The sequence below is a fragment of the Spinacia oleracea genome, chromosome 4 (genome assembly GCF_020520425.1).
Source record: "Spinacia oleracea cultivar Varoflay chromosome 4, BTI_SOV_V1, whole genome shotgun sequence".
Lineage (NCBI taxonomy): Eukaryota > Viridiplantae > Streptophyta > Magnoliopsida > Caryophyllales > Amaranthaceae > Spinacia > Spinacia oleracea.
This window is the reverse complement of record NC_079490.1, coordinates 168,528,102-168,546,755: the sequence shown is the minus strand read 5'-3', so window position 1 is coordinate 168,546,755 and position 18,654 is coordinate 168,528,102. Positions and strand designations below refer to the sequence as shown.

The 18,654-nt window shown below is 33.9% G+C and overlaps 1 protein-coding gene across 1 annotated transcript; it reads left to right on the top strand.

Annotated features, from left to right (window-relative positions):
- The first annotated feature begins 312 nt into the window (after positions 1-312).
- Positions 313-2,716, top strand: LOC110784247 (amino acid transporter AVT6E). Its single transcript, XM_021988676.2, has one exon. The coding sequence runs from the start codon at positions 718-720 to the stop codon at positions 2,170-2,172; it is 1,455 nt and encodes a 484-aa protein (XP_021844368.1). The 5' UTR covers positions 313-717; the 3' UTR covers positions 2,173-2,716.
- Positions 2,717-18,654: the final 15,938 nt, after the last annotated feature.

Sequence of the window (18,654 nt, the reverse complement as noted above, 5' to 3'; positions counted from 1 at the left end):
ATTAGATACATGAAAATTTACTTTAGTGGAAAGCTAACTATCAAGAGAACAATTGTTTTTATTTGTATTGCCTCAAAAAATAATTTGGCTTAATCTACATCAAACTCACCAAAAAAAATCTCTTTATCACCATCAATCAACCCATTTTTAAATTTGATAAGTTGGTCAAATTAATTTTAGACTTGTACTTTCAAACTCCTACAAATTCACTTTAGCTTCCCCTTCTTTTTTATTTCCCCTTTTTAAAATTCAAAGTTATTATTTTTATTTTTTTAAAAAAAAAAGGTATCCTTAAACTTGACATCTTACCGACAGATAGACTAACAAGACTTTGCTCACAAAGAAAGTTCCTCTCAACTTGCTTCTCGTTTAAAAAACCTTGTACACTTCAATCTGACGGTCCATATTTCATCTTCATCGCCATTACATATTTTCGTTGAATGTTCATACTTTCTTCTTACTATTTTTCCGATCTTCTCAATTTTTTATCAGTTGACCCTCCTCAGATCTAGGCCTAATTTCTTCAATCCTTCTCCAAATTCTCTGGTTCTCCAAAAACCCATCATCCGAAAGCCACGATTTTGAGGATTTTTGCTCTTGGATCTCTGCAATCTGTAAGTTTGAATGCTTCAAAGTTTCAATCTTTTTATTTGAATCATTCAATCGTATTATATAGTTTTCATTATTATTGTTAGATTATTGTTGATACTATAGAGAATGGCTAGTGGGTACACTGCTGTTCCTGGAGAAAAATTTGTGGAATTACAATTGCAGAACAATGATTCATCGTCCCTTATACCAGTTACTAGTAATGGGTATATAAAACCATCAAATGGGGTTGATCCATATGATGGTAATATCGACATTGATGATTCTGAATTTGATAATTATCCGAATTATCCCCTAATTGTCGGTGGGATTGGTAAAGGATCAGGGGTTCCTGGTGCAGTTTTTAATCTTACTACTTCGATTATTGGTGCTGGGATTATGGCTTTGCCGGCTGCAATGGGGGTTCTAGGGTTAGGTTTAGGGATGGTTTTGATAGTTGTTATTGGTGTTTTGTCAGAGATTAGTGTCGAATTGCTGGTTAGATTCGCGGTGCATTGTAAAGCAATGTCATATGGGGAGGTTGTTCAGTTTGCCCTAGGCCGTCCTGCGAGGATTTTGTCGGAAATTTGTATTATTGTGAACAATGCAGGGGTTTTGGTTGTTTATTTGATTATTATTGGGGATGTGATGTCGGGTTCGTATCATCATGTTGGTGTTTTTGATCAGATGATGGGTAATGGGGTTTGGGATCAGAGAAAGCTCGTGATTTTGGTGGTTTTGATAATCTTTTTAGCACCATTGTGTGCATTAGAGAAGATTGATTCCTTGAGCTTAACTTCAGCTGCTTCAGTTGCTCTTGCAGTAGTGTTTGTTGTTGTCACTTGTTCGATTGCACTTGTTAAGGTTGTTGAAGGGAAGATTGATCCTCCTCGAATGACACCGGATTTTAGTTCTAAAAAGGCGATTTTGAATCTGCTTGTGGTGATCCCGGTGATGACAAATGCATATGTTTGTCACTTCAATGTCCAGCCTATTTACAACGAGCTGGACGGGCGTTCTCCTCAAAAGATGAATCGTGTAGTACGGATCACAACACTTGTCACCGTAGTGGTTTACGGTTTTACTGCCTTTTCCGGATATTTGCTTTTCGGGAAGAACACTGAATCTGATATTCTCACGAATTTTGATACAGATCTTGGAGTTCCTTACAGTGCTGCCTTGAATTATATTATTAGGATAGGATACATTCTTCACCTTGTTCTTGTTTTTCCAGTTATTCATTTCTCACTACGGGAAGCAGTTAACGCCTTGTTTTTTAGCGATTCAGCCCTTTCCGAGAGTAAGAAAAGGCTTTACATACTAACTTCGGTGTTGTTGGCCTTGCTTTATCTTGGTTCAACAATGATTCCCAGCATTTGGACTGCTTTCAAGTTCACCGGAGCAACAACAGCAGTATCATTAGGTTTCATATTTCCATGTCTTATTGCATTACGGCTAGATGGGCAAGGGCAAACTTTAACCCGTGGAGAGAAGTTTTTCTCATGGACCATGTTGATAGTGGCTGCAATAGTTGGCATCATTGGAGTGATTGGTAACGTTTACGGGCTCCAAGACCATTCTTAAGTATCACACCAAAAGATTAGGCTTCTTTTTTAGTTGATATTCTTTGAGATGACGAGGAGACTTATACAGGTTAAAATCAGATCTACTTCGGCTGTGGAAATTTGAGGAAACCCCTTCTGGAATTGGGGAGTGTACTATTACATCATTGAGTTTGTCCATATGTAAATTTTTCCACAATGGGTCATAACAATTGTTTACCCCGTTATTGCATTATGGAGGTAGATCCAAGGATTGTTTTTTTGCTCGGTATTTGAGGTTGTGACTGATTGTATGAAATCGGTTTGATGGTTTGACATGGAAGGGAAGACTCTTTAAGAGAACTGCTACATCTTCGAGGATTTAGAGGCTCCATCAATGTAAGCACCCGTTCTTAGCATTAGTTTACATGTTATCCCTCAAACTTCATTTTGTGTAATGTGTCTAGCCTCAAGTATTCGTTCATTTATTCTTGAACAGGCCATTGATGTGCCTAAACACATTATCTGTATCTCTGGCCTGATTTTTGTGTAGGAAACTGCGGAATAAATACACTTTTATTATGATATTTGTTTCCTGATGCAACCAGTCTGTTACTCTGATAACAAGATTTGGAATATACTTTTCATCAACTGTAGTTGTTAGCATTCTTGTTTTCCATACTCTTCCTTGATTGTCTTTAAATTTAGTTTGTATTCCATCGTATGTTTTTTCTTCTCAGCGTACTTTAATCAGTAAAGCTACACGTATGAGGAATTAGGGTTCAGTTTTAGCTTTTATTGAACATTTTACATGCTTGTAAATGTTGGATGTTCCAGGATGGATTTCATGAATCAAGCAACGAGCTTGATTCTCGTTGCGATTGAGACCTGTTGTTATTGCCTGTCAGAGTGTCTGGTATATGACACTCTAATAGTGTCCGGATATGTATGTTGTACCGTACAAATACATTATTATATTAACTCACACAGTTAGGAAATACGAAGTATGATAGAAGGAAGTAGTACAAGAGAAGCTTTTATAGAGTTAGGAACTATAATAGACTAGGTGTCCTGGATAGCTTATGTGTGTTTTATGAACTTCAAAATACGCACAACAATAATATGTACTCCCTCCGTGGCTCCGTATTTATTTAAGAGATACACTTGGTCGGACACGGGTATTAAAAAAAAGAATTGAATGAAATAAAGTAATAAAACAAGTGGGGTTGTGTAGATATTTTAATAAGTAAAACAAGTGGGGACCATGTCATTTTAGGGGATTGGGGTGGGGATGGGGTATAGATAGATTATTTAATTAGATGGTGGGGTTGATAAGTTACTAAAAATGGTAAGTGTATCTCTTAAATAAATACAGAGGGAGTATATTGGAGTACAATTTCGTTATAGCGAAGAGTCATTAAAAAAGGAGCATATTGGGTATAACTTTGAGTTGAGAAGTGTAGAAGAGACAGAGAACTCCATCCTTGTAATTTAAATGGCTTATTTAGGGTACAAGAGAGTTAACCAAGCACTTGAAAAAACCTTATTTAGGGTACAAGAGAGTTGAGAATGTTTCTGATACCGTGATCATTCGGCATGTTTGTCCCTTACATGAAAAAACCTTCCCAAGATCTCTCTTTATTAGCTGCTAGCACTTTTCTTTTGCTTCCTTAAGGTACTCTTTTTACAGGAAGAATTGCTGGAATTTCTCAATTCTCATGCTAGTAGCTATGTAGTAAGTGTATTTGTTAATACAGGTCTGATATATATGTAAAATTATTGCAACTCTTGAGTCTATAGAATACGTGCAGCTAATATTCCGAGGAAGGAAGGAAATGTCGTAATTCAGCCATATACCTAGAGATAGCAAACCTTAAGTAAGACTGAAGTAAGAACCAAATTTCACTGTTACAGTTTGTTGTTGTGTATTGCATGGCATAAACAATGGCAAAGGCCACCAAAAGGAGAATAAGTGATTCAGTGGCACAGACTAGTCCTGTTCTACGGGCCGGGTTTGGGCTGGGCCTGGCTGGAACAGGCCGGGTCAGGTTATCCTATTTTTTGCCAGGGCCAGGCCGGGCCAGAATTAAACAGGTTGGAGCGGGCTGAGCTTTGGTTGGTGTATATGTTTTTCCATTGGCACAGACTCATGTTAAATTCATGCTCAAGTTCAAATATATACCATTCAGGAGCTGAAGTTGATTGGTTTCATGCTTGAACTTGGAACGGTGCACTTGGATTCACTGAACAGCGCGCACTTACTAGCAGTGCATCTCATGTGCCGTATGCTTCCGTGGGTCAGGGTGCATGGTATAACCGGTTAACCGACGCTCCTGTACCCCAATAACTTGGGGAAGTTTTAGTGGTTAGTAGGTGTTGAACTTGGGTTGATGACAGACTCAGTTTTTGTCACCATAATGGAGAGGAGAGTAAGTAATGCTCTGCATGAGGAGAAAGGGAAATGCTGAACTCATAAACCATTATAGAGGGTGACAGGCTGAGAGCATAAAAGTGTCAGAAACTTTACTGAACTTCCTAAAAATAGTGCTGATGATTAGAAAGAAAAATGCAATCTTAAAACTTGCTAAAAAAAAATGTTGCAAATCCTTGAAAGTTTAGTATTCCGTATAATGGTGTCTTTCCTTATTACGTTATCATCATGCATACCCGGATATTACCTTTGAACTTTGAAGGGCGTCCATGAAGTCTTAGACAAGTGGCAATTGCAAACACTTAAAATATGTGTACAATATGAGACATGTACGAATCTCTCATCTGTCATTTACTCATTTGTATCTTGTACTCGTAGTACCTTGTGAGTTGTGACTCATTTGCACCAAACAGAAATTTTGACGGGCACAATTCTTGAGAGTTGAGATGGCTAATTGGCCAATACTCACTTGGGTTAGGTTTAGGCATTATAACTTGGGCTTTATAAGTTTATAACCAAGCTTGTTTAGACGAGATGATAGGATACTCATTTTGTATTTTGGAAGTCATTAGTTCGAGACTCACATCTGATTGAGAATGGCAATGTCCCTTACCATTTCCCTACTTTTAAATGTTAACCTGTGTAGTTAGACTGATACACCTATGATATGTACGAGACTTCGTTGCTTTGCCATATAAAATATAATACCTTGGACTTAGAGGTCAAGAGACGACTAGGTCGACTACCTCCGTTTACTTTCTATGTGATGTTAACATTTATCCGTTCTACTTTCTATATGATGTTCACATTTGCCGTGAAAGAGAAGGTATGTGTTACCCTAATTATTCTAGTTAAGATGATTAGTGAATGAAGTGTACTCCGTACAACTTTACATTCATAGGTAAACCAACTTTATTGGGTATTAAATGGTGGTTTGTTGGGAAATTTATTGAATGTAATACAAAAGTACTTCCTACGTCTTTAAAGGATTGTCTCAAATCATATTTTTCACTTTATTAAGAAAAAAGACAAAAGAAAAATAAGTGGGATGGTAGTTTCTCTTTTTGTTAATTTAAATAACAGAATGTGATAGGAGACATATAAGAGCTACATACTGTAAATGATATTGGAAAAACTCAAAGGGACGAACTTAGAAGAAAATTATGGCAACATTTTAGGGACGGAGAGATTAGCTAATTGCTACTCCATACTTCCTATTACAAACTTATCCATGCGTGTGCTTCAATGATGGCTTGCACCTTTGCATCATTCGCCTCTAATTATTGTGGATTGTTTGAGTTAAAACAGTTAATCATCATGTTTTGACTGGTTACTGATTAGTGAAGATAACTCTACCAATACCCCTACCTAATCATCATGCTTTGTGTTAACCAATTTTCTGTTATTTCAATGGTGATTGAGGCTGAACTTGATAGGGAGGACCGCGTTTTATATCCCCCGCAAATCTTCAACAACAATTGAGATGGGACTGGAACCTATCCACCCAGAACTCGCCCTGAATCCGGATTAGCCATAAGGGTGAACCGGGTGTTAACATCAAAAAAAAAAAAAGCTTTGTGTTAAGTGTTAACTGCTTTGATGTTTTGTTAATTTATTCAACAATTTCCTCCGTTTGATTAATAGGAATCGAACCTCTGTTCGTAACACTAGAAGAGTTTATCTAATTACACGGCCACTTTGATCATATTGCAGATATTTTAGGTAAACTCCAAACTATGGTTTAATTATACAATAGATATACGGCTATCAATAATTCTGTATAAACGTTTAAAGATACTAGTTGTTGGATCGTGCGCTAGCGCGCACGATCCCCCAAGTTATAAAAAAATTATTTCATAAAAATATTACGTTAAAGATGAGATATATAAATTTATAGTAAATGCTAGAAAAACAGTGCTAAAGTTCTATTTGCACGTAATTGATAATACGAAATTGATTACATGCAAAGTCTTGCTATAATGGATACTTTTCTACACAACTATTATGCCTTGTACTATTTACATTACATTGTCTATAACCACATAGCGCTGATATCCAATAAAATTTTACTTTAATTCTTAAACAAAAAAATTCATAACTATAAATACTTATGTTGCGGTATTAGTAGGAGTAGGACATTGAAACAATGAGAAAAAACTCAAAATGAAAGGGCGGAGAAAGGGTGTGGCAGCAGATGGAAAGGAAAGTGGTACATAAGATGGTGATGAAATGGGAGGTGTAAAACCATAATCTCACCATTACCAAGGAAAAGACAAAAATAAACAATGAAGAAAATGGGGGGTATATTCGTAAATCCACTGTTACAGGAATAGTAAGCAATGTTCAAACCTTTATATGTGTTAGGATTTGAAAAGTAAGGAGTATTTGTTTGCGAGGTTCGCTCATGGCTACATTGGCTACTTCATGTGAAATTGTGAATATGTGATGCATAAGAATTCTTCCTCCTTTTTTGTGACATAAGATTATTTCTTCTTTACATATAGTAGTTGGGCTTTAACTTTAATTAAAAAGAAAGCAATATCTTGTGAAAACAACTTCCCCCATACAAAACACTTTAGTCATTTGCAATTTTAATTTCTAGGTTCAATCCTTGTACGATGGAAAATGATTGGTCGACCCTAAAGATTACGTACCAATCCTTGCAAGAGAGCGATTTTTATATTGTATGGTTGTCGACCCCCGAGATCAATGTATCATGCATTACTCTTTTATGATTTTTTAACGACCTACTAATCTCGAATAAGCTGGATCTATAAACACTCGACGTGCTTACGCTTACAATGTTGTCCTAGCTAACTAGCTAGCTCTTGCTATTACAATTAGTAGTACTCAACTAAACACACAAAACCTTGTTACATGAACTAAATTCCAAACCATAGAAACATGATAGGTTTTATCCAAATGGACCAAATCTAACACATAAATATGAAAGAAAAAGATGGGTGGAAGTATGGCAAGGAGGACAAAATAAGGGTTTCAGTTTCACATGGTAAAGACACTAAGACAATACATATGGATGATATATGGTGTTCATAGCTTCTCAATTCAAAAATTATGAGAAAGTCCAAGTTTCAATTGATTGCATGCTTACAAACAAGCATGTGAACACAAGTGAACTTAACTCTTATCATATTTCTGTTTTTTTGGACCTACCTATGTATTATGTGATTATATCTTCTTTTTTTTTTTTTGGGGTTTTGAAATGGTCTAAATTTTAGTCATTATGTTTAAGACTTTGACTCATCGACTTGAATTGTTTAGCACCTCATAATTGTCAACTCATCATTTAATACTTGTAGGACTACTAATCATTTAATATTGCGGCTTTAATTAGGTTTAAGTAGGGATGTAAATGGGCTGAGACTTTCAATAAACTACTCGAATTTGGGGTCAGGCTCGGTTAAAGCTCGTCCATATTCGTTAATTTAATAAATGAGCCGAGCTTATTATCTTGTTAAGTATACTATGTCAAATTTTTGAAAACTTCGTGAATTGGAGTGTGTTCCATTGAACACATTAATTTGTAGTGTTATAGTAGTCCTAATTATACTAGGAAACCTAATTAATATTACTAAAATCGTACAATTTATATCATGAGAAAATTCTATTCTCTGCCATAATATAATAAATCAATTTGCAACATAGAAATGATCTTAAATTAACTTTGAACACTTTGAAATTTCATAAATACTTTTTAGAAATACATAAAGCTAAGTATTTGGAAGTCAAAAACTTTTATCGCCCACTATCACATGCGAGACATTTACGTTCATTTCCCACTAAAGCTAACTAGCTAAGACTTTGAAGATAGACTTGTTTAGCACCTCATTATAATTGTCAAACTCATCACATTTTATAGTCGTTGTGTCCCTTATTGTTTGCCCATGAATCAAACACTACCTCCGTTTCATAATACTTGCATCATTTCTTTTTTCACGTATCAAAACATGATTCTTTGAACATTAATATCTCTAATTGCGTATAAGTAAAAACTATATTAAAAAAATGATATTTAGAATCCTCACATTGATACGAATTTAACAATATCTCACTTGACTATGTTTGTTTTTACATAATGTGAAAGAATAATTGTCAAAGTTAGTTAATAAATAGTGTCTAAAAGAGAAATGATGCATCTATTGCGGAACGGGGGAAATATGTTTTATTAAGAAATGAGTAAGTATAATTGAGAAGAGACAAAAGTGGTGTGACAAATGTGTTATATGTATGAGTAAAGTTATAGTCCTATGAACATCTATAGTAAAAGGGCAATCTTTTGAAAACGGACTAAAATGGCAAATGAGACAAATAAATAGAGACAGGGGAGTACTCCGTAGTTATTACTCATACCACTACTTCATCGTGAACGAGGTTTCATTAGCCGGGACTTGATTTGGTAATCTTAAGGTCATGAGACACAAACATTATCATACATCAATGGTTTTCTTATAAAGTTCCCTTCAAACGAACTAACTTGGTATAATATGTTTTTCTTGCTAAATAAACGATTTGCAATGTAGAATTGATCTTAAATTACCTTTAAATCACAAATTCACAAGTATTTCATAAATCACAAATACTTTTTCCAAATCATTAAAGTTGATTTAAGCTCAGAGCGGGCTCATGTTTAGAATCTTTAACTCTCATTAAAAAAAAATCTAAATAGCATTCGTAACATAATGAATACTCCCTCCGTCCCGGAATACTTGACCTGTTTTCCTTATCGGGTCGTCCCTTAATACTTGACCTGTTTCTAAAAGTGGAAATATTCTAACAATATTATATTATTTCTCACTCCACCTCTATTAACCCACCTACCCCTACTCCATACAAAAAATAATTAAAAATTCAACCCCTACTCTCCCCCAACCCCATCTCTTTACACATTTCCCACTAACTACATTAAAATAATACCCCACTATTAACTACTACCTATTAAACTAAATAAGTCAATTAAAGTCCCTTAAACTTTGTGCCGGTCAAATCGGGTCGAGTATTCCGGGACGGAGGAAGTAATGTTTGATTAATCTTTAAAGTTGGCAACCCTTATAACAGAGATCTAGAAAACCCCCTCCAAAATACAGTACTTTTATAAAAAAACTTAAAAAGATTTTTTTTTTTTTTTTTTGTTATGGCTATATTTGAAGTGAATGAATGCAATTCCTTCCATTTTTGTTTGATAGATAGAGATATTGAATGCTTTCCTCGTTCAACATAAGTGCCAATAATAGAAAAAAACAGAGCATTTTCTTTGAGTAGTTATAAAATTGGACAAACTAGAGTACTGATATTGATCAACAAATGTACGTTCGTTTTAACGTAAATTCTGCAATATTTGGTAGGAATAACTTTTAGGCGCTGCCCACCATAACTTACGGTGTTCATCTGCAAACCCAATAAATTAGAGTTTGTTACGTACTACTTCGTACTTCTCTGTCTTTTGGTCCTTCAATTTTCTCAACTGTTCATCAACGTAACGCATCATTTAATTCTAACCTTATTGTTTTAGAGGTACACACGTAACGTTTTGTTCCATTTTTGATGTCGTAGATACTACCATACTCTGTAATACAGGTCAAAATAGGTTGTCGAGTTGGGTTCGGGTCGGGTCATCTCGGGTCATGATCGGGTCGGGTTGTGTCGGGTCACTTTAATCAATCGGGTGATGGTCGGGTAGGTTTTCGGTCGGGTCATGTCGGGTTTTTTTCCCATTTCGGGTACAAGTCGGGTGCAGGTCGGGTCAGGTTCAATTTCGGGTTTGGGTCTTATATAGTCGGGTTTCAATCGGGTTTCTAGCGGTTAATCTCGGGTTTGGGGTCAAGTTCGGATCGAATAATTTTTGGGTCGATTAAATTTAGGCTGGATTCACTCTCGGACACGGGTTAAGATCGAGCCAATATCTGATTTAGTCATCTGAAAATATTCAAGCGTAAAATATTTACTCCGTAGGTCAAGTAATAACATGCTATGTCTCAAAAATCGGGTTAAGGTCAGTGTCGGGTATCGAATCGGGTTCAGATCATTATTCAGTCGGGTCAGTTCGGTTATCGGTTATCTTTCGGTCGGGTTCGGGTCATACAACGTCGGATTAAAATCGATTTTTTCGAGTCGGGTACAGGTCAGGTTTTGGGTTACTTATTTTACCAAAAGTTTGGGTCATGGTCGATTATGGGTTCGATCGGTTCAGGTTGGGTTTTCGGGTTGGATCAGTTTTTGACAACTCTACTGTGTATCATATACTCCTTCCGTTTTCGAGCTTTTACTTTAAAGGGTTTTCTATCTGATTAGACGAATGATAACTTGTCGTTCATATATAGTTCAAGAAAGGAGAATTAGTGCACGTAGTACATTAAATTAACCAACACAAGTTGGGGGATCAGGGTTGGTGAAGAACTCATTGAATCCCATCAACTGGAAAAAAATATTTGGGAGTGACTCAAGCGTAACCTGTATAGTTGGGCTGACTAACCTATAATAGATGCTGATTTAGTAGAATTTTTTTCTTACCAAATAAAAAAATAAGAAAAAAAACGTTACTGAACTCGCACCTTTCGTAAAATAGTCAACCTGTATACCTGAACTTACTAACCTATAATATGTGTTGGTTCAGTAAGATTTTTTATTCTTACCAAATAAAAAGGTAAACCAAAAATTGAATTCCAATTACTAATATTAACAATTAATTTTTACTTTAATATAATTAAGTTTCTGAAAAGTGCTACTCTGTTCAATGGAGTTGGTTAAACATAATTTCATGTAGTAAATCCAGCTTTCTTTAGAAAGGACAATGAGCCAAGAGAATGATAATGCTCCACCTAATAACGACCAACTCTACTTAAATGAGTTTAAGTGCAACCGATATATTTTCAATTTTACAAATGAGACCTCAGCTTAATGATTAAGAGTGAAGCTCTATATATAGGGATGGCAATGGGTCGGATCTGGACCGGGTCCGACAAGATCTAGACCCAGACTCGCTTTTTAAGAGGTGGATCCAGATCCGACCCAGATCCGCTGGGTCTAAAAAAATCAGATCCAGACCCAGATCCACTGGGTCTAATGGGTCTAGGGTCGGATCTGGATCCTAAATGGGTCTAAGCGTATTTCTTTTCAAAAAAAATTTGTCCCTCATTTTTCTTATATTACGTAATTTTTTCTCCCATTTTTTGTATGTAAACGTAACGTTGCTTTAATAAAACCACTAAGTATGGAATATTCGTTAATTTTGTTTATGAAAAAAAATCATATTAGCCCTGTAATACAATAAGTATTTAAAGTTTCTAATATTATTATGTATATGTCACGTCAAACAATTTTTAAATAGTTTAGTATCATAAGAACTTAATAAAGTTTAGCACGTAAAGATTGAATTATATTTAAATTTTAAATTTTATTAAAAAAAATTATATATATGGGTCTGTGGGTCGGATCTGGACCGGATCTGGATCTTTAATTCTTGGACCCGGACCCAGACCCGCCCCATTGAACAAAGACCCAGATCCGCCCCAGATCCACAGGGTCTAATTTTTTTGGACCCAGACCCTTAAAAATGGACCGGGTCCAACTGGATCTGGATCGGGTCTTGGACCCATTGCCATCCCTATCTATATACGATAAATTTCAGGTTTGAATCCCCTTTTTTTTATAATTTATTAATTATTATTGTCCTGTGGGACTCATTTGCAAAAGAAAAAAAAAATATATATATATATACAGCACAAATTATATTTAATTTTTGTTTGTGATATCGGTTCAAACATACTTTCTCCGTTTCTATATAGTTGCAACATAACTCTCTACATGGTATTTAAGAAAGTGGTACTTGAGTGGGGTCACAACCACTTTAGTCACATTACTTACTTCATTTTAGGTGTAAAATTGCAACTTTAGGTAAAACATGTTTCATTTTAGGTGTGTTACAACTATTGTGACATTTCCATTTTAGAGAAGTGTTGCAACTATACAGAAATAGAGGAAGTATTTCGTAGTTCGTACATTAATTTAAACCGAGTTGGACGTTATACGTAACGCAAATGCATGCATGAAAGCAGTAATTAGAATAATTTAATTAGCAGTGAATTAAGTACACTATATTATATACTTCCTCCGTTTCAAAAAGATCTTTACAGTTACTATTTGCACAAATTCCAATGCAATATTTAACTACTAATATATCCAACTTCGTATGTGAAAAAATTATAAAAATTTGATATTGTGAAAATACATACCAAGACCAATCTGACAAGATCTTACATGTAACATTTTGACGTATATAATAGTGAGAATTTACGGTCAAAGTTTTTATACTTTGGGCACATTTTCCAAAGCGTAAAGAACTTTCAGAAACGGAGATAGTACACATTATAATTAAAAATATGCAATTCAAGTCAGCTAGTGATGGCAGACAAGGTGATCTGCTACATACTTAAACATTATAAAGTCAAACTCCTAAAGATTTATTTGTTTAATTATTTATTAATCAAGATTAAGATTTTGTCGAGATGATCCATGCATTAAATATATTGTCTAGATTACAGTACGTGGATCAAGGACGAAGCAATCGATACACATGAGATGGCCAGTAATTTATTTAATGCGATGGATCTTTAATTAAGCGGATCTGGATGTCAGCTAACTGAGTTGGTTAAATGTGAAAAATACAAATAGCTAGTAGAAATGAGATTGTATTTCGAGTATATATATCATTGTTTAATTCCCTATTTATTCAATTGAGCACATCTCCGATTTCTTTATTGAGAAAGTCTAGATTGCATTGCTTCAATTCCTTAATTATGGAGACAATTTATATAATTTGGTTAAAGGGATGGTGCTACATGTACTCGGAATCTTGTACTCCATGTCATTCATTGGCTGAAATGGCATCTTTAAAGATGCCCTCCTTTTTTAAAATTTCCCAAATTTTCAAATTTGAATTTCAAATTTTACACAGATTACCATAAACTTAATTAATGCATTATTATTTTTTTTCAGATTTTTTTTTCAACAGGAGAGAGAAAACATATTTTTGGGTTGAATTTTTTTCATCCTTTCTCATATTCTTCTGTTCTTGATTTTCTTCCTTTCTTCCTTTCTTCACGTTCATATTCATACACAGAAAACATTGATTTCTTAAACTTTGATTTTCTTAAAGTTTTTGTAATTAAACTTTGATTTTCTTATGTTCTTCATGTTGTTCATAAACCCAGATTCATAAACCCAGATTCATAAACCCAAATTACGGTTTAGGGTTTTGGCGGTTGTGGTCTTCGACCCAAGAGCGGTTGTTGGAGTCAAACCACGACGGCGGTGGGTCGTTGGTGTTCTTATTTCCGGCCGGAATCTAGGGTAAGAGGGGTAATATTAGAAAGAAAAAGAAATAAGAGATTCGAAAGAGAAGGGAGGTTTGTTGAGGGTGGTGAAGACGGTGATGGTGGCGGCGCGCGGGTTGGGAACCCAGATGAATGACCTAGATCTTAAAGTTGTTCAATCTTTTTTTTATATGCCTTTGATTTAACAGGATCATTTAAAAAATAATGAAATCAAGGTAAATTGAATATACGGGGTCATTTGTTTTATGGAATCAAATAAAGTGATTCTAATACAATTATGGCAGCCATAGATAAAATAATTTACTTTACCAAAGGTTATTTGCTGATACCCCTTGCTTCAATGGTCACTGCAATGCTTCCTATATTACTTTCAGCCTGTGAGGCGTGTTCGATCCCTGATATCAACAATATTTTTTTCATTTTAACTCTAAATAAGAATTTACGAGATCTTTTTAACTTTAAGGAAATCAAAAGGTGATTTTTAAACACTGACTTAATTTATGATTTCGTAAATTAACAAATTGTAAATTTGAAATTAAGGGATCATATTCGTTTTCTAGAAATCAAACAAAAATGAATTGTTCTCATTCAAATAGATAAATAAAATAACGTTACAATATTGTATGTGCTGATACCCCTTGCTACAATGGTCACTGCAATGCTTCCTATATTTCCTTCAGCCTGCGTGGCGTGTTCGAACCCTTGGAGCAACGTTTTGTGTACATTTTAACTATGAATAAGATTTTACGGGATCTTTTTAACTTTAAGGAAATCAAAAGGTAATTTTTTAAACACTGAATTAATTTATGATTTCGTAAATTAACACTTAATTAACAAATTTGAATAAGGGATCATATTCGTTTTCTAGAAATCAAACTAAAATGAAATGTTCTTAAAGTTAAAAAGATACCCCCTACAATGATTACTGCAACACACTGCTTGAGTTTCAATGTTTGTGCACAGCAGTGTTCGAAACCTGGCAAAAAGAGGAATATTTTAAACTTTAACTGGTTTGAAAATAATTTTTCATCATTTTTGTTTCTAAAGTATCGTTTTCTAATTAAGATAATCAAAGTAAACCATTGACAAATGTTAAATATACAATAATGGTCCTTTAAATAGGTAAATACTATAGTTTTATATTATTTGCGAAGGGTATAATTGTAACTTCGATAAACCAACGGGTTCTTTACTACTTTTTAAAGTCAGTTATATGTTTCTTTTACACACTTGTTAGTTCAACAGAAGGAACAACAGTTTGTGCAAGGCGATATTACCCAAGAATTACTAATTCAATCAAGCATCAATCGTATTCGGTCCTAATTCAATAAAGGGTTATTGGCAGAAAACGCTTTTTTATTATATTTTTACTAGGAATTACTCCGTATATTTTTTTAATGAAAATTAAATTTTATTACTTTGTATTTTAATATGTGGGATCATTTTATTTATTATGAAATCTAAACATTCGCTGCTTATAAAACAAGGTTTTCAAAATCTCAACTATATTATATATTATCTAGCACAAATGGATGTGCTGATACCCCTTGCCAAACTGGTTACAACGAAGTTTATATGGTCATCTTTACACTGCCTAGGCCTGCGTTCGATCCTTTATATGTGGTTTTTTTTTCCATTGTGCAATTGTTGTTTTATGTTTCTATACTTTTTATGTTTTCTTTTTAGTATTTACGGAATCATAATAAACAATACATAATCAGATTGCATATTGCAATATACGACCATTGTCATCTTCATCAACCTTCGGTAAAGGGTCAAGCTTTTGCTTCCGTTCAAGCACAAAACATCAACATAGCTAGTTTTCTTCTACACCTTCTTTCAACCATCAATATAGCTAGCTTTTGCAACTGAAACTAATTTAAAAAGGGTAGATCTTCTTCCAACCATCAATATAGCTAGCTTTTGCAACTGAAACTAATTTAAAAAGGGTATATTAAATTTATTATTTCAATTGAGCATTTTATCAAACACCTTATATGCATCACAAAGGATTCTATGCATCACAAAGGATTCTGGCTATCTCACAACCCAATTCGAAAGATATTAAGGGCAGCGAATTGCAATAGGTTATATCTAACACGGATGTCCAACTATCTTTTAGGCAATTCGTAAAATTCAATACTTCGTAGCACAAATGAATATGGACAAAAAATGACAGATTTTTTTATGAACAACAATGGCAGGGTTTTTTTTATGAACAACAATGGCAGAAAAAGGGAGACGAAGGAAGATGAAGGACCTACAACAATTTCATTTGGCGCTCTTCAGGTTGGCGCAAATTGGACAAAAAAATCCCGCCCAAATCTCACTAGTTGCCGCAATTTGTGAAAATACATCCCGCCCAAAATCAGTTTTTCATTTGTGTTTTCCCTCCCTTTTTTAGTGGGATTGATGTGTTGTCAATATATTATAGGTGATTTACAAAAGGCTCTTGTACTCTAGTAGTACATGTAGCCTTTTCCTGGTTAAAGGTATAATGATGCAGATTTCATTAAATAATTTACTACAATAATATTTTATTTAATTTGGACCTGGCAAAATTAAGAAAGTGACCCCATAGAGATTATCTAGCAATCGGATCCAAAGTTATTTGAGACTTGTTTAATTAGCTCGGACCTCACAAAAATTTGGCGTATTATTATTTATGATAATGAAATCATTTTTAAAAAAGCAATAAAATGCAAATTAATTTATTTAGAGCCCATAAAACTAGTTGTTCATTTCATAATGTTTATTATATCAAGTAGTACTATTCTTCTAAGCTCTTACTTCTAAAGTCCATAGATATTACCAAGTATATTTGTCTACTCTTTTACAAGAAAAGATGTTCTTTTTGTATCAATGAGATAGTTTTTGACTTTTTTCGAAAGTATAATGTGCATCAGCTCTCGCGTGTAGAATATAAGCGTTAAAGAAAAGAAATATACTTCAATACATCAAATTAACCCATGGAAGATTCAAATATTAATTACGGAGTACGTTATAATCGAATCAATAACTACTCCCTCTGTCTTTTTTTGTTTTTTACGTTTGGTATTTTTCACGCGTTTTGACGACTAATTAATGTGCATTGAGATTTTTCTAAGTTTTTCATGTAAACAAGGAAAATTACGTTTATTTATAATGTTTTCACTCTTATCAAAATTCTGATATTGGGAAAATGAGAAAAATTTAATGTCTTTATGGAAAAGTGTGAAGGATTAAATGACTCAATTGATTTAATTGGTTAATATAATAATTGGGTATAAATTTTGATAGAATATTAAATCATTTATGTGATAATATAAAAGGAAATGTAAAGAATATTTTGAAACACCCAAAAAGGAAAACGTAAAAAACAAAAAGAGACAGAGGGAGTATTAAATATAAGTTTAATAACCCTAATTATAGTTCATAAAACTTAATTGGGTGGACACAACACGTTAAGGCAAAATATTTAGTGGGCATCCCCAAATATTAACACTTTTTGTTGTCTTTAATCCCGTGATTCATGGCATGCATGCATCTTACTTCATACATACATCCACAATTTTATTCGATCAGTCATCAGTGTATGACTGTGTCTGTATGCACCTTACTCCCTCCGCCTCTAATTGCTCACCCTATTTTTTTTTTTATTTTTTTATTTTTTGCTTTCTTAATTTTTAGTTGAATAAAATTGAGTTGAGACAAATTAAAGCCGTTGGAATCAAATGTGTTTTATGTGAGAATAAAATTGTAATCTCATCATTTTTAATACATAAACAATATTTTAGATACAGACTAAAATGACAAATATGGCAAATAATAAGGTACAAAGGAAGAATATTTCTTAGGTTGTGTTCTATACTTCTATTCACCATCAATTCTTAAATGGAATTGGTTCACACTAAATTTATTGTTGATCATGTCTTAAAATAAAGTCTAACAACTTGTTCATAATTTATTTTGGCATTTTATTATGATTATTATGAAAAAAGTACGGAGTATCAAATTAGTGTCGTTGATACATGTTGTGCTTGAATAATGTGATTTTAAGTCACAATTCTCCTTTAAAAACATAGGGTTACTATGTTTCAAAAAATGGCTACTATGTCTACAAATTTTGGTGTTTAATTTATTATAGTTACTATATGAACAATAAAGGTCACTATGAGCGTAAAAAGGAGATGATACACATACCCCAGGGGTATGTAGGACCAATATACCCTAGTATTTTATTGGTCCAAATCAGCTTAAAGAAATTTCATTTTGGAGGAAGATGGGTTTTATTTGGGGGTGGAACCAATAATAAACCAATCAAAGAATAGGGTATGTAAGGGGCCACATACCCCAGGGTATGTGTAGCCTTTGCGAGTAAAAAATGTGTTAGAGAAAACTATTGATTTTGAGTCCACACTAATATTATTGTGGACCAGATCCACGCAAGAATAATCCTCTATTGACTTGATTTTCACCTATTTTTGATTAACTTATTAAAACTTATTTTAGTTATAAATTATATTATCGAAACCTTATTTTTTCTAAATTTGTATTCACTAAATATTTTTTTTAAATGAGTGAGAATAAAGTGAACAAAACAAAGTCTTAATCATCCCTCCTTAGATACATTCTTGCTCATACTTACCCAATTTTGGAGGGAATTTGTGGTCACACCACTTTCATACTTCATCTTTAGACCCTACAATATTTCCCCTTTCACATTTCTTTTCTGTTTTGTCTCTCTCAAGTTATATTACAACAA